This window comes from Drosophila ficusphila, unplaced genomic scaffold, assembly GCF_018152265.1.
Source record: "Drosophila ficusphila isolate 14025-0441.05 unplaced genomic scaffold, ASM1815226v1 contig_791, whole genome shotgun sequence".
Lineage (NCBI taxonomy): Eukaryota > Metazoa > Arthropoda > Insecta > Diptera > Drosophilidae > Drosophila > Drosophila ficusphila.
This window is the reverse complement of record NW_025064737.1, coordinates 13657924-13674350: the sequence shown is the minus strand read 5'-3', so window position 1 is coordinate 13674350 and position 16427 is coordinate 13657924. Positions and strand designations below refer to the sequence as shown.

At 41.2% G+C, this 16427-nt stretch overlaps 3 protein-coding genes across 4 annotated transcripts in view; all 3 read left to right on the top strand.

The window, feature by feature from the left end:
* Window positions 1–7697: 7697 nt before the first annotated feature.
* On the top strand, window positions 7698–8202 carry LOC108087112. 2 transcript variants are annotated; one of them, XM_017184295.2, is made up of 2 exons: window positions 7698–7732; window positions 7794–8202. In XM_017184295.2, the coding sequence occupies exons 1-2, from the start codon at window positions 7708–7710 to the stop codon at window positions 8138–8140; spliced, it is 372 nt and encodes a 123-aa protein (XP_017039784.1). In that variant the 5' UTR covers window positions 7698–7707; the 3' UTR covers window positions 8141–8202. The 2 variants fall into 2 exon arrangements, with proteins under 2 accessions (XP_017039784.1, XP_017039783.1); XM_017184294.2 differs by having other exon boundaries at window positions 7699–7732; window positions 7788–8199.
* Window positions 8203–11164: 2962 nt separating this feature from the next.
* LOC108087208 (protein timeless homolog) overlaps window positions 11165–16427 on the top strand; it is a 73480-nt gene continuing 68217 nt past the window's right edge. Inside the window, exons 1-3 of the mRNA XM_017184473.2 lie at window positions 11165–11391; window positions 11455–11778; window positions 16145–16402. Of these exons, the coding sequence (XP_017039962.1) occupies window positions 11290–11391; window positions 11455–11778; window positions 16145–16402 (684 nt within the window). The 5' untranslated portion in view covers window positions 11165–11289. The remainder of the gene's footprint in view (window positions 11392–11454; window positions 11779–16144; window positions 16403–16427) is intronic.
* LOC108087210 (RING finger protein 151) lies at window positions 11785–12692 on the top strand. The gene has a single exon (XM_017184477.2). It carries the CDS (start codon window positions 11844–11846, stop codon window positions 12414–12416), a length of 573 nt encoding a protein of 190 aa, XP_017039966.1. The 5' UTR covers window positions 11785–11843; the 3' UTR covers window positions 12417–12692.

Below are 16427 nucleotides of genomic sequence, written 5' to 3'. Positions count from 1 at the left end.
AAGTTGCTGCTGTTGCAGCATAAACTGTGAGCCAAGCGAACAGAACCCTTTTGGCCAAGTCGTTGGCCCGGGATGAAATAGTTGGCCCGTTTTGCGGGGTGGGTGGTTCAGAGCAGACCATTGATTTATTGCCTGCCATTTTGTGTGAACCGGCCGACTAGGCTTTTTTTTCTGTTTCAAGGGATGTGCTCTATCTGCAGATAAGCCTGACCTCTTTTGGGCTAGGCTAATTGGCGTTTTTCAATTGCCACAAAACACCGAACGGAGTGAGCAGGCACATTGCACTTTGTGTTTCAGTTGGCAGCAGTCAGCAGGCAGCAGGCAGACCCTTGGCTAATTTATTTCTTGAAGGATTTTGAAAAGTTTACGCCTCGCCAGCACATAGACCGCAAATTATTTAATTGCCATCTGGCCATGCCCCCTAAAAGGCGAATGCCTTTGCGGCTCAAGGACTTTGCTCCGATGCAATAATTTAAGTGCAAGCAAACCGCAACTTTCTGGCTGAAGCACGCACACTCCCAGTCACACAAACGCAACGCACAGACAGAACTTGGCCAACATAGACAAAAAAAAAAAAGAAAGGGGAAAAGGGGGAAAAGCAAAGGCGGAGAGAAAATGGCCAGAAGGCAAAGAAGTCATATTAAAAATGAACAAAAGCAAAACGCAAAAAACAGACGTGGGAGTTGCTGTTGCAACCAGTTGAAGCTGAAGCTCCAGCTCGAGAATTCCTGCCCCAATGCCCCAGAGCATCTAGTCTCTTCTGTGGCTTTCGGCCTTGCCCCTCGTTGCAAATGCACTTTAATAATGAAAGTTGCGCTATTTCGAGGAACATTGAAAACATCTCGGTATGCAAACCTAATTTTGGTTTTCGAAAAACGCAAGTACTCGCCGGCCAGAGCAAAGTATTTCAATTTCAAATTCGTAACGAACTTACGTGCCAGCTGGCCAAGTGGACTCCAGCTGGAGTTGGTCAGATCCTGCACTTTTGTCCTGGCCAAGAGCGAGGACTCCACTTTGCCACCAGGTCGCATTTCGAATTAATGCAAGCCCGAGCCCGAAAGTGTGTGCCACTGGCATACTGGAATTAAATGAAATGAAATGCGGCTCTTCGCTAGAGATGCAAGGCGACGATCCAATGCAATGGTGGCATAATCCACTTAAAATATATTCATGATTATGCAGCTGCCGAATGACAGCAAAAGTTATAACGAAATCAATTTAATGGTTTTTCGGAATTTCAATTTATTGGTTTGCAATAAGGAGCATCAATGCTGACTAAGTGAAATGGAGATTAAACATAATATTTTTAAAAGCATGTTTTCGTTTTTGATAATGAAGTTAAAAAACTTAAAGCAAATATTTGGGTTTTAAAGTATAAAGTTTAAACTCAAGAGCATTTAGCGTAGCTTGCATTCAAATGATTAAACCTATATTCATATCTTGTTCGTATATCGTGTTTAAATGCAATGTTTCATTAACTTAGTAACCCTTTTAAGAGAGGAAAGCTGCTTAGGGCCCTTAAAAAGGAACAGTTCTAGATAATTGCTCAAATTAAATAATTACAGGTAATGATGGCATACTTTTTCCCATTTTCTCCCTTTTCTTTTGGCCCAGTTTCTCGGTTCCTTTGTCTTCCGAACCCACCATTATCCCTTTGTCTTTCTGGATACCCCAATTCGCTTGCTCATCTCTAACTGAATAATAACCCGTAGTGGGTCACAGTCTGTCCGGATTACCTGCTTAAGACTCATTGCGGTTGTGCGAAAGGGGGAAGAAAGCTGTGTAACCGCTTTAAATTTTTAATTTACGTGTGCAAGTGCAGCTGCAACCGGAATTCACTCCATTTGCCGGCTAAGACTCGAAGGTGTCCGGCCAACTGGATTCTAACGACTCATTGTGGCACTCAGCTGTTCAGTTTTTGCGGCTGCCAAATGGAAATTTCAAGCCTATTACATAAATGTTTAAATGGGCCAACGGCCAACCCGTTGGCCGGTCAAAAAGTGTCTACTTGGCCATTTCGCCCCGAACCCAATTGGGTTCCTTCACTTGAGTGAACATGAACGCAGCTGTACACACATTTGCCTCCAGGGAGCAACCCAGCATATAGAACTATATGGCATTAAGGCTGGACGTTGGCCATCTTAAAAACAAAAAACTGAAAAAAAGCGAACCGAATGGGGCCAGTTGAAAAGTGCAATTGGCAAACAGTTGAAACAGAAACAGGAAAGTTGCAAAGGGAACGAAGAGGAGACGTGGCCAGAAGGGCAAAGCCATGGAAAAGACGACTCTGGTAATTTGTTCTGAGCGGCTTTTGTTTTGTGCGCCATTTTCGTTTCATTTCGCTTTGGCCAACTTTTTGGAGGCGGCATCCTTCTTGGAGGCGGCATCCTTTCCCGCTGCCTTGACATCGGACGGACCTCTGATTGAGTGTGTTTTTGGCCGAGTGCGAGGGTGCCACAAACGTAGCTTTGCAACCTTTTCCCGCCGAGCTTTCCCTTTTCGATTGACCTTCTCTGACATCCTTCGCAATGCCCCGAAATTTATCACTTAATAAATTTCCCCTGCCCAGTTGACCCCTTTAACGTGTTCTATCTGCTTTCCCACGAATGGTAATTGGAACTGCTGAAATCGAAACTGAACAAATTGCCTGTTGAATAAACTATGGTCCAAAAGAATTGTCTAAGCCCTTGGGATTTACACGGATTCAAGTTATCGGTGTGACAATTGAAATTTTGTTATAAAAAAAGGGTATAAAGCTTCTCCATTTTTGTAGTGTAATATAATCATTAATATTTAAAAAATTTTGTATGTAATGTATTTTTTTTTATTTATACGTTAATATCATGTATTTTTAATTGTTCAATAATTCAGTCTAATCTGACATAGCACTCAATTCATTAGGTTTTTTACAAACAATTTTATTCAAACAAATGTATAATTTTTAATTTTACTAGCTTTCCAAACAGAATCATTTTATTTGTGTTTAGAATAAGTATAGGCTTAGGATTATTTAAATCTTGTGGAAATTTTAAACGTAATGGCCAGAAAACAAAGTTGGTTTTTCGGAAAATGTCTGTTGAGCCTGGTTTATGGGCCAAATCTCAGCAGATTTATGACGCATAAATTCGGCAAGTATTCAACAATTTCAATAAATTCGCCTTGATCTGCATAAATGCAGAGCATTTCCCGGGGCTTGGCTTTCTGCTAAATTGTATCAGTAAATGTCATAAATGGGAATCAAAGTGGCGGCCAAAATACGGAGCGCATATCAAAGGCGTATTAACGTTTTTTACGCACTCCACTTCGCTCCTTTCGCTTTCGAGTGACTTAAGAGGTCCTGCGAAGACAATCTCCTTGCTGGCTGGCAAATCCTTTCGTGCAGACATAAACGCTTCGAGGGGGCCAACAATTTATGTAAAAGACTTATGCATAAAACTGTGCATCATTGGAGTTGAAATGCTCGAGTCAGATTTGCGAGGCGATGCGGCGACATCATCAATACACTTCGGTGGCCATTAAGTGCGGCCAAATCTTTTCCTGAACCCAGAGCCCTGTCGCCAAACGTTGCGCATACGCCATGTGTGCCGTGAAGGGAAAGTTAAGCGCGGCTATTAGAACAAATTGAATAATATCGAGCTTCGACGCCATCCGATATTTTATGCATTTGTTTGTGACTTTCAAGTGCTCGCCACGCGCTCTCAACACTTTTCCCCATTTCGTATTTTATTTTTGCCAGTTGGCTTTATTTTTCTTACCTCTCCCTCCATAATTTTGGCTTTTATCAGCACACGCACAGACCTTGCCTAAATCTCGGCGATATATATTTTACATCATTATTGCTGCTCTCTCTGCCTTCCCCTCCTTTTGTTGTTGTTGCTGTTGCGGCTCTTGTTTATGTTTTGTAGCTCCTCTCGCGATTTTATGACTTTGCCAGGGAACACTACCCATTCCCCTCCAGAAAAAAAAACCTCCACAAAAGCCATTGAAACAGATTTCGCTGACTCTCACTTTGCCCAGCCCCGAGGCTCTTTTTTCCTACATCCCCACTCAATGAAATTCATTTTTCGATATGTTATTCCTGCCGGCTCTTCACGTGTGAGGCTTTGGTTTACCTTTACCGTTACCTCTGCCTCTACCTCTGCCTCTACCTCTGCCTCTACCTGAATCCGAATCTGAATCTGAGATGGCACCGCCCCACTTCTTTGCTCCCACCATCGAACATGCGACACTTTTAGCATCATTATCTGCACGACATCGGGGGCTCAAGCTCAAGCACTTTGAGTTATGCGACTGGCAGACGCTCAAAAAACATAAAAAACAAATAAATGGCAAGGAAAAGCGAAGTGTACACAATGACACACGGGCGTAGGCATTGAAGGGGAAAGGGGGCGGGTGGTGGAAAGATGCGATTAAAAGCCTTACACCCACACATTCCCACACGAAGACTGCTAAATAAGGTATTTTATTGCCCGAACTTCAAGTCGAAGATTTAGAAACTCGTGGGCGATGCCAAATTTAGCTCTGCGTTTCGATTTAAAGTTCTTTAAATGATTTGAAACGGGATTAAACTTTGGGTTCAATTTGGAAGTTTTAAGTGGTATTAAATAACATAAATCACTTTATTTGGTTTATTATAAATAGACACAATTCTTTGAAACTGATTAAATTAACAAAATTAATTTGTAAAATATTTAGCTTCTTCTTAAATAAATAAAGGTAGTTTAAACAGATTACCTTTTTTATTATCTAAAACATATTTAAAAAAAAGGAAAACTTATTTGTGAAATGTTGCGGTGCTTCCAAAATAAATAACATTTTACTATCAGGAATGTTTTTCTTGTTTTCTGCTTTCTTGGTTTTTGGTTTTCATAGCTGTGGAATCTTCCAAAATTATACATTAATTCAAGAGTAGTCAGAGGTGAGTTTGTCCCCAATTTATGACTGTTTACTACTGTGGGCGACTTTCTGTGTGCTGTGGGGCTCAAAGGATTCTTTGTCGGGGACACAAGTCAAATGCTCGTCGTTTGAGTTGGGTTTACGGCTGTGGTTAACAAACACCTTGTTGATGGGATTAATTTGCCTAAGTGCAGTCAACACGGAATGCAATGTGGGGCATTTGCACCCGGAGTCAAATAGAATCGACACCTTGGCCGGGCTATTTTTATGGGCCACGTTATGGGGGATGCGAATGTGCGCCTGTTGGCACATAAACATCCATCTATCAATTTGGTTCCGTGGGTGTGCTTAACACACCATTGAACTGTTACGCAACAGGAAGCCACACACAGATACGGATACACCCACACAGCGATACACAGATACGGGCGGCACCAATACATATGTCCGGCGGTTGGAGCCCAACAGACAAATCCCATTTGATGTTCACTCAGCAGAAAGGCAACGCCAATGAAGCATGCAAAAGGTATTTCAGCTTTTTCGTTGCCGGCCCCTCAGATTGCTGAGATTTTGGCTTTGTAACTCAAAATCGGGCGGTACACATGGACCGAATGTGCAAACATCATGAAAAACGCTGCCACAACAACGGGGGCAACGGAAAAAGCAGCAGCAGAAAAAGAAAAAGGGAAAGGCAAAGGAAAGCAAAAAGAAAAGCGTACCCGAGAAACAAAGGCCATCGGCAGATAAAGACGCTTACAAGCCGCAGCCAAGGCGAAAAAGGAAACTTTTCCTTTTTCCTCGCAAACGAGAGGAGCTCCGCATTTTATTGAACTTTAATTCATTTTGCAGCACATCCAGCCAAATGTGCAGAATAAATGCCTCGACTTAAGCGGGGATCGGTGCAAATGTGCTGGGGATGCAGCGCCACATATTCCCTTTGTCCACTGGGTCATAAAATGGCTTCCGGTTATACTTCAAGCGAGATTAACTTGTCGTTTACAATTTCCCTTTGATTTGTTTCCAGTGGTTGGGGAACGATAGCTAGCTTTCGGACTGAAGGGTGGGTCCAACTTCTATATATATATATATATATATATATATAGACTAGGGTTGCAGCACTTTCGCTTTCATCTCGTGACACTTCTGTGGTTCAAATGCAGTCTATCCGAATGCCCTACATTTAGGGGAAAAGGTATATTGTTTCCACATGTTCACTTCATTGTTTAATATATACATTTATGGTATGGTAATAATTTGAGAAGCAAATATAAATATATAATGTTATTTTCGGAACAATTACATCTATTATAGGCAATAATTAGATATTTTCCAGTCCAGCCCCAAAAAGTATGCTTGAAAATGATTGGTAAACTTTTTTTTTTGCAAATACTTTTCGAACAAATCGTAGGCCATCAGAGCAAATGGCTAGAGCACTCTTATTTTTCCGTCATTCAGATTGAAAAATGCCCATGTAATTGCGCATTGTTGTTGTGCCGGTCTGCTACAAATTGATTTACAACAATTCATTTTCGCCCGGGGCAACCGCTGTGAGACCCTCGAACCCCGAACCTCAATCCCCGAACCCCAAACCTACGAATCCCAAACCCAAACTGGCTGACCAGAACACTTGTGGGGTCCCCAGTCTCAGGTGTGAGTTTTATTTGTTTGAAAATTGTTTTCTCCGCTTTGTTCCGAGTTCTTTTTTTTGTTTTCCTTGCCAGTTGCTTTGTTTCGAGTGAATGTGGAAAAAAAGATTGGGCGAAAGGAGAAAAGAGAAGCCGCACGCAGCTCGGCTGTGTTTTCCTTGTGGCCTGGCGGTAATTTCATTTCGTCCTGGCTGCGGTTCTTTGGAAGTGCACTCAGCTTTCGCTTTCACCTTTCGGCCAAATACAAGACCAAAACCAAATCTGGCCCAGTTCGCGGCTGCTATGCAATTAAGCCACGCAATCAGAATGCAAGATGAAGGCTCTGCAAACAATTGAATTCGGCCGCGAAAAGGGACAGTCAGTGATGGTAAAGTATACTATATAAAAGGTAAAACCATTTATAAAATAAAATGTTAAGCAAATACAGAAACTGCTATCCAACTTGTTTAAATAAGTAACTTGCATAATGTGTATTCAAACCAAATAAAAGTTTATACAACTATTTAAACCAAAATGTAATCTAAATATGGCTAAATGATATACAAATATACCTAAAGCGAACTAACCAGGATTTACCATCACTGAAAACAGGATGCAGGAGCCAACAGAAGCGTTCAGTTGTGAGGTGGCCCAAATGCTGGCAAAATGGCGGCCACAAGCTGCAAAGCCAACATGGCAGCTGACATCTGTCAGATGCTGTTATTCCGCTGCACTCTTAGTTGGCTTTAGGCTGCAGTTGGGCATCCGAGCTCCCTATTCCGGCCGGACTTTGTTTGCCCAGCCTGGCTGGGCACTCACAATGGCTCACCCGGAGCAAAATGGGTGCCACTAACGAGCAGCTCCATGTGGCGACGTCGATCGCGGGAATTAGGTCCTGAAGTGAACTGTTTTTGGGAAAACAGAATGGACCCACTGGTTTCCACAGATTTTTGTTCTTTTCCCGACTTGGCTGACCAAAACAACAGCTTTAAAACGTTGCGATTTTCAGATTTAGCAAAGTACTAAAATCGAAATGAACAGTCAAAAGTAGGGAAGATAAAAAAGTTGAGGTGTGTCAATTAAAATAATTGTAATTTTACGCTTAAACCACCAAATCGTTATGCTTTTTGGTTCCACCTTCATATATTTTTTACAACACAAACTTCACTCTGAAAACATTCTCGATATGAAGAGACAGATAATTGTATTTGGTAAGCAAGAAGGTAATCAATCGATTCAATTAAACACCAAATTGAAGTTAATTAGTTTTAGTGCCTTTGCTTATTTTGCCGGACATCACACATCCGCTGGAGGGCCCGGATGACTTCGAAATCCCTGAGGAAGTGACTACACTGCATGAAAATTTGGGTCCTGTTCTGCCCAGACGCATTGCAGGAAGGACTCGAGAAACCCGAGTTGTGACTGCTGATGAAAATAACGCCACGGGCAAAATGATTGAGAACTACTGCTGTTTCTGGATCTACCAAGCACATCCACCAATTCCCCATACTTGGAAACATATGGCCGTATATCCCTTCGATTTTCAGTTCAACGGACAGTTTGTCAAAAATCGACGCCACAATGAAACTGAAGTGCCTCCACCCGAAAAGCAAATTTAAAGTTTGTTTTTATTATTTATTTTTAAAAAATTAATATTATTACGTTGTTGTGAGAACGATTTAAATTTTTCACAGAAGAGAAATGAAATAAACATGAAACATATTTATGCATTTTATCAAAAAAGCATTAAATATTTTTCTAAGTATCTGATTTACTTGATAATTTCTTAAAATTGTCACGCCAATAAAGTCTCAATAAATTAGAGACAAAGGTTTTAACACCTGTGAGCAAAACCATTTTAAACCATATTGAAATTAAATTGAGAATCGGGCAAATTCCGGTATGGGATGAAACCGACATGTAATTCGAGCTGCAGGAGTTCGACTGTGCTGACAATCGATTGTGTGCACTGTGGCGATGCATTTAATTGGGCCTGCGGCACTCGACAGCTTAGCTGAGGCCCAGAATTATAATTAACTTTGTCTGGCCGGCAAAACCTGACGGGGCCAAAGTTGTCTCAAAAGTTGTGAGCTCCGTTCGCCGACCCCCGAAAATCATTAGGGGGAAGGGGAGGCGCTTTTTGTGCCTAAAAGCCTGACAGCACATAATGGATTTGACACATTATAATCAGGTTTGCATAGTGTCCTTCGCCCAGTCTGTCAGTCAGTCATTCAGTCACCGAGTCGACTCAACTCGAGTCGGTCCCCCGAGCACTCTTGCCAACTTGGCCGCTTTGACGTGCTCTGCTTATTTGGTCAGCAAGTTGTTGTAGTTGAACAAGTCTTACACAGCGGAATTCGATAATATAATTTCGAAAAAATTACCAAAAGTGTTCTTGCTTTAATTGTATGCCTACCCACCATTTAATTTCGTTGTTCTATTTGAAATTTAAATTTAAAATGCAAATTTACTTTTTAAAATTTTTGATTGAAATCAAATCTATAGCGTAATAAATTAAAATTTTTATTTAAAATATTATATTTTACAAAACTTTCTAAATAACAAAAATAAATATTTAATAAAAAATGTTTTTTTTTTTTTTTTTTTGGTAGGGGAAAGTGGGGAATCTTGGGCCATGGGGAAACGTGAGCCACCGCCACCTTTCGGCAGTATTTTGAGATAAATAGTGAAATGCACCTGTCATCGTTTTCTTTTAACCTGAAATCATTTTTACATTGGTTGTTGACAAACGCACGCGTTTTATTCGCTTTGCACAATACTTGCCCAAAAAAAGTATCGGCAACACTTTTTTTGTGTGTTTTATTTCCATCATTTTTGGACGAAAGGCTACGACAAAACACAGGTAAATATGTTTCACATTATCGTTAGACCTTTCCTTTTCAACATACAAAAGTAATTTTGCATGACACTTAAACAAGTCAATTACACGCCGTTATTTTGCAAAAAGTAGCTTGTGGGGAATCGTGAGCCACTTTTGGTGGGGAATCGTGGGCCACCCGTGTTTTTAAATTTTTTGTTATCAATCACATTGGTATGTTGTGTTTATGATGTTTGTTGACTTCTGCATACTTTGTTTGGAGTCAATGCCAAAGAAATTGACCAAGAACAATTCAGTTGCATGCATGGAATGTGGTCGAGATGTCCATGCAAAATGTGCTACCTCCGCCAACACATTTACGTGCCCAAATTGCGTATCAGATTGATTGTGCATAATCCTTCTCCATTTTCTCGATTAAAATAACTGTACTTGTCATTTCTACTAATTGAATAAAGTTTTGCATCATAATTGTTTGATTTTCATTCAAATACGGGGGTGGCCCACGATTCCCCACCATTTTTGAAAATCGCCAAAACACCATTTTTTTTAAAGCCACGAAAAGTCGGAAAAAACAAAAGAATTGTAAGAAAGTGTAATAGTCAAAAGTTACCTAATTTAATGTAGAATAACATACCATATTACAATTTTGGGAAAAAAATTTTATTTGTTAAGATATTTAACAAAATATAAACGTGGCCCACGATTCCCCACCTTCCCCTATGTAATTTGACTTTTTTGGACTTATCCTGAGACAACTTATGGGATTTTCACAGACAAAAAGTACAGTTTTTCTCCCTGTGCAGTAGTTGCCCATCATCGTCCTGCTGAGAAGTTTGATAAATAAGCAGACCGGGCCCATGTCTGGGCATTTACTTAGTTAATTAAATTCAACTTCTTCGGTCGAGGGAAATGACAGCGGAGAAAGGAGAGCACTGAGGAGCAGGCGAAAGAGCGAGCAAGTGAATCGCTGCAGGGCGAGCAGGTAGTGGCGCCCAAGTTCACCATCCTTCCTGGGAAAAGTTGGCCAGGCGTATTTGTTCATATCATAGGTAAATATATCCTGGTCGGCAGCCCCGATGTTTGCTTTTAATTTCGCCATTTTCTTTTGCCTTTGGTTTTTAATGTGTCCGGGTGATTAGAGCATCTGCATCCTGACCAATCCTGACCAGGGCTATTTGCATGATTCACATGGCTTGGCCTCGGCAATTTCCTGCTCCAATGACTAATGAAAATGGTGAAAAGATTTAGATTTACCGCACTGGGAGACAAGCACACACAAAAGGCGCTTTCCTTTTGCCTTCTTGGGGGATCTTATCGCCGGCTCCTCCCAAAATAAATTGCTCTTCGTGGGTGGGGCAAACTTATGCAAGCAAATAATGTCGATTTAAATCGATTTAAAATGGAAAACGAATGAACGCTCGCATTGCACAAGAGTTTTATGCAAATGCACACATGGATTATTTGCGCAAGGAAAATATTAAAGAAGAGAATACGTAAATACAGGAGTAGGTTGCATTAAATATTGGTTTTCTGATTATATGTTAAAAGTGTGGTCATAAAATTTAGCTTGGAATTTATTTCCATGCGCAAATACATAGGAATAACAAAAGCAGTACTATTTTTAACTTTTATAGGTAGCCAACCAGTAACATTAAAACTGGAATATGCATTTAAATAAGATAACTAAATGAGCGGTTGGTGTGTTTGCTTGAAACAAAAGTGATCGATACATTGTCATCGCTTGGTGTCTTTGCTAAAAAGGTTTGAGTTTGTGCTAAACCGATAACCGATCGCTCAGCTGGAGCAATCAGCTGATTAAGTTCGCGCGCTTTTCATCCAAACATCATTGTGAAATTTTGTTTTGTTTATGTCGCCAATTTTATAAATAGTTTAAAAAGTTCTGATAAGAAGTGATTAGTGTACTTTAAAATGTCTATTCTGCTGGCGGACATTGATGCCACATGCGCGGCCTTGGGCTACAGTGATGGCCAAAAATACCAGGCGGAACCCGATGCCGCCGAAAGTCTTAAGGTACACATTTCGTTTATTTATTCAACAAGCTACTTTAAACCTAACATAATACTGGTATTCCAGCACTTGATTTGGATTCTCCGTCGTGATCTGGACAACCATGAGTATCGCCGCCATTTGGGGCGATCAAAAGTGCTCCAAACAGATTTGGTTTACATGCTGCCGGATTATGTGCACCATGAGGAACTATCTGACCTGTTGATTCGCCTGCTGGTTATCCTGACCAATCCCACCCTGCTGCTTTACAGGGACGGCCCTCCCAAGGACAACCACGGCAGGAAGGTGTTCATGGAGCTCATCGACATCCTTCAGGGCTACAAAGCAGCCTTTGCCCGTGACAAAATCTGGACATCACTGTTCGAGAAGCTCAAGCAGGCGTTGGAAATTGTAAGTTTACAGTAGGATATATAAAAAAATCCCACCTCAGTCTGTGACTAGAAATTAAGAACAAAATGGCACAAGTTCATACCGTTTGCGTGGCAGACAAATCGAATCAAAAGGATGATAGCAGCGAAGAAAGTGGCGACGAAGACAAGGATCAGTCCAACTACTTCACCTGCTTGGTGTGCATGCTCACTGCCCGCACTCCGAGGGTAAGCTTCTGTGGCCACCTCTTCTGCGCCAAGTGCATTCGTAACTGGATCCGAACTAAGGGATCGCGGGCCAAGTGTCCCTATTGCCAATCGCGGATCGGGGAGAACACCCTCATCACCATAAGTCAATCGCGCAACCAGGAGCGCAAGAATTCTTGCAAGAGCCTTGAGGATCATCGTCGCAGAATGCTCAAGAGTAGCGATTGTGTGCGGGAGTTGGCCATCTTGCCCGAGGCGGGCATGTTTTTGCGCGGCTTCATCGATTACCCGCCGGAACCAATGCCCAGGATTAAACCTCTGCCGCCCCAGATGCTCCGCCAGATGTCCCGGCGTTCCGTGCGACGCACCTACATGGACCACTCGCTCCACCAGCGGGCCATGACCTTTGTTATTCTGCTGTTCCTATTCGCCATGTACCAAAGTGGCTTCTAGCTGGCTGATGAGCTTTGTATGTTTTTTATACCGCTGTGGACGTCATCTAAATTCAAGATTCGTTTAACGATGATTTCGTGCTTTGCTGTTTTATCAAATGATTTTGAATAGAGACTTTATACACCGTCGGCTTCAGATTAGTGACTAATTGGCCTTCACTAGGGTGGATCACTAAATATATGTTGTTACAAGCCACCAGATGCAGGTCCAAATCTGAAAGCCAAAACATTTTAATGCCTGTTATTAAATATTATAATATTTTTCGTTATATCATAATTTTCAACATTTTTTTTTAAAAGCTATTGAGCTTTGCCTTTTTGGTCTTTATATGTTTAAAGAAACAAGTTATTTAAGGGGATTTATTTTCTTCTCAAACTAACGTTTATAACTCATTGGAATTATCATTAGCTTATTTTCTATCCCATTCCATTTTTATTCCCACCTCATAAATTGAACCACCCTGGTGGGTTGGGCTCCTGTTCTAAAGCCCAGGCAATTATCGTTGGGGCATTTGCGTAACTATTCCTGTAATCTTTATAATCTATGTATTAATGGGCAACCGGGTACGCAAAACTTTTAATGGCCCTTGCAGCTGCCAGAAGTCAAGTTTTCGTTGGGAGGGAAAATGCTTTTCACATTGCTCAACCCCGCTTCAAGTTTGTTTTGGCCAGTTTGGCTTTATGACTGAGCCCGTCTCCTTTGTGGGTTCATAACTAATTTGAACTTCATATCTACTCGCTTTTATCTTCTTTATTTGTTCGCTGCACCCTTTTTTCTTTTATTCCCCCACAAGTTGAGTTGCTAAAGTGTAGTCCTCTTCCTTTGACTTCGCCCAATTCAAGAGATGGAATTTAATTTAAAATATCTCACAATATAAAATCAAGTCTCTAAAGAGTTTTGTTCACTTGCTCGACACTCAGCGCGGGATAAAGCTGCAATAAGTCAATTTAATAAACACCCACGAACAGTTGGTGGTTGGGGAGGTTTTACTGTGGTTCGACTGACGACAAGGCACCTTCAAATCAAACGCGTCACAGTTTAGGCCCAGGAATTTCATTCTGGCCTAGACGAATCCACAGAGTCGTGTCGGCAACATGCTGCAAAAAAGCTGTAACAAACCGAATTGAATTGAATTGAACCAACATCGGTGGGTCGAGACATTGTTGAAACCACAAACGCAAAAACCCCGCAACAATCATTGTCGATCGATGGGAGTGGGAGTGTGTGTAGGCAGCAGTCTGCCTGTTTTCAAATGTTTTCAATTGCTAGTTGCTAGATTAAAGAACACAATTTGTTCATCAAGGCACAAATACAAAATACTCTTTTCAGGTGACATACGATTGCACTAGTAAATTGAATACGCAAATACGCATAAATATTTAAACTTTTAGATGAAATCAATTACTTGTTTGTCGAAAAATTAATCTTGTTGGTGTTCTTATTTCCAAGATAAATTTATATTTAAATAAAAGTTGTATCTCTGATTTTGGTTTCAATTATAACATTTACTAGTAAAAGTAAAAAGATTTAAAATGTCGATTTACATACACAATTTGAAGAAAAATAAATAAATGCAAGGGTATAAAGGAACAGAGATAGATATTTGTCCCAGCGGCATTGAATTAGAACGGATGGTTAGAAAATCCCAAAATAAGCTGCGGGCACCCAACAAATTTCAAATAAAAAGAGAGAGTCTCTTGATTTTTGTGTGCAATTTATGGATGAGCTTCGGGTCGATTGCCATAAATTTGTAATTGAAAATTTACGTTGAACGGCAAAGTTGTTTGTTAGTTTAGGCTTCGACTATTTTCGAAAGACCAATTCGAATCTAGTTGGTGCTAGATGTTCCCAGCAATTATCATAAGTTAAGTCCTGGTAACTGGAAAGTAAGAACGTAAATCCCAAAGATGAGAGAGCGAGCCCATTTGCCAAAGTTCCTAGTCCCCGCAACCCATCGTCTAACACAAGGAAATAAATTCATTTAAAGCCGATTGAATCGACATTCATAACACTCCGGGGAGCAATTCCAAAGGATTTTCATGGCGCTGCGTTGCCAAAGAGTCGCCCGAGGATTTCTTTACATTTCCATTTTTTAGGGAGCGCTTTTCCTTTTATTTGTGCCGCTTTCCTCGGTTTTCCTCGCTTTTTCTGTTTTTTGTTAGGTTAAATGCAGGCGAATTTCTATATGGTCGCTGTCTATTTGTTCTTGTTGCTGTGTGGCTGTTGTCGTTGATAATGAATGTGCACGAGGATTTTTCCGCTGTTGCCTCCAGCGGATCTGCCCTCCTCCTTGTTAATGCACGCAAAAATAAACAATCTCCCATCTATGGTTGTGAATTATTTATTTGCTTAACTTTTTGGAAAACTTGATTATTTTTAGTCGTATATTAGGACTACATACATACATAGGTGATTTAAAATTTGTATTCTCGTGATTTATTTTTTGTGAATTAAACAAGATTTTTAATTACTGATTTACAAAAATGGACGCAAAAGATGTTTATGAAAGCATTTTACATTTTTTATCAGCAAATGTGTAATTAAAAAATTAACTTAAAAGAAAGAGAACAATATTCAATATTCACAATATTTGCTTCAAATTGTTTGACATTGATTCTGTAATTCTTGTGTTATCTTACTTAATTTCTGTAATTAGTGGCTCAGATTTTCTTGAGTGTATTGTTGCTGCTGACTTTTTATGGTTTACTTCTGTATTCGCGTCGCGCCGACTTACACGCTTTGATGTATGCGCGGCGAGCAGCCAAGTGGACAGGCTGGAGAGGGAGAACCTCCTGCCTTCTGCCCTTCGCTCCCCTTTCCAACTTTCTCCGAAGGAAAGCTTTCAGTTTTGAATGAGCCGCCAGCCCCTGGCCCTCGGTGTTGTTGTTTTGGTTTTCTGGTTGTTGCTGTTGTTGTTGTTGCGTAGGGAAACCAAAAACGGAAGTCATTATTAACTTTGCCTTTGAGATGGGCTCTCGGGGTCCTGAGGTCTGGTGGCCGGGGCTCCTGGCACATGGGTGGCCATGGGTGTGCATGGGTGTCCATGTCCGGGCGGAGGAGTCACAGCTGGCTTGTAGGCACAAAAGCCGCATTAGTTGTATTTATTTTTAAGCTCACAGCAGCAACTGTAATGTCCTGCTGCGCCCATGGAACCCTAACCAACGCACACCATCCATTCCATCTACAACTACCCACATTTTTTGCCACCCCATGGCCACCCAGGCACTTCCCCTTGACACCCACACCCACACACCCTGCCCAAATTGATTTCAACTTGACTTTGTTGTGGTCCCATCGCTTGTCTTGGTCTTGAGTCGGGGCTTCCGTTTTACAGTCGAGCTACATAAATTTGCAATTTAATTTAATTTAATTTCATTTGATTATTTTAACTTGACTCGCGGGATTTGCCGCTTACATTTTTATGCCCTTGCTGAGGATATTATAATTTCAGTCAGAGGTTTGTAACGCTGTGAAGGAGATACCTCAGACTCCATAAAGTATTTAGTTTCTTGATCAAGAATTACATCTGAATAGTACCACCATCTACAAATGCAAGTTAATAGAAATATGGTAATAGCTATGATGTTGTATAGCCTATATAGAATATATACTGGAAGGGTGTAAAGGTTTCGGCTCATCCAAGCCAGCTTCCTTTCTTCGTAAACTGGGATTTGCTGCAGCATTTTATTACACTGACTTCTGATGGGATTCTTTCATCCTTCCTTTAGGCCTTTGCCATTCGCAGCGAGGAGCAGAATCTGCTGATTGAACGCATCCTGGTCCTGGTGCGGAATGTCCTGCAGGTGCCAGCGAATCCGGAGGCCGAGTGCCGGGCGGACAACGATGCCAGCCTGCATGATCAGGTCATCTGGGCCTTGCACCAAACCGGAATGCTGGATCTGGTGCTTTTTATCATCTCCTCGCCGGATGAGGAGCAGTTTCATCTGCACGGACTGGAGATTGTGTGCCTGCTTTTCAGGGAACAGGTTGGTGCTTCACAATTAAATAGGT

Excerpts from the sequence above, each read along its gene's own strand:
- LOC108087210 (XM_017184477.2), top strand. The coding sequence starts at position 11,844 with ATGGCACAAGTTCATACCGTTTGCGTGGCAGACAAATCGAATCAAAAG.
- LOC108087112 (XM_017184294.2), top strand. The coding sequence starts at position 7,708 with ATGAAGAGACAGATAATTGTATTTG. Across the intron at positions 7,733-7,787 it reads GAGACAGATAATTGTATTTG|TTTTAGTGCCTTTGCTTATT; the intron begins GTAAGCAAGAAG and ends GAAGTTAATTAG.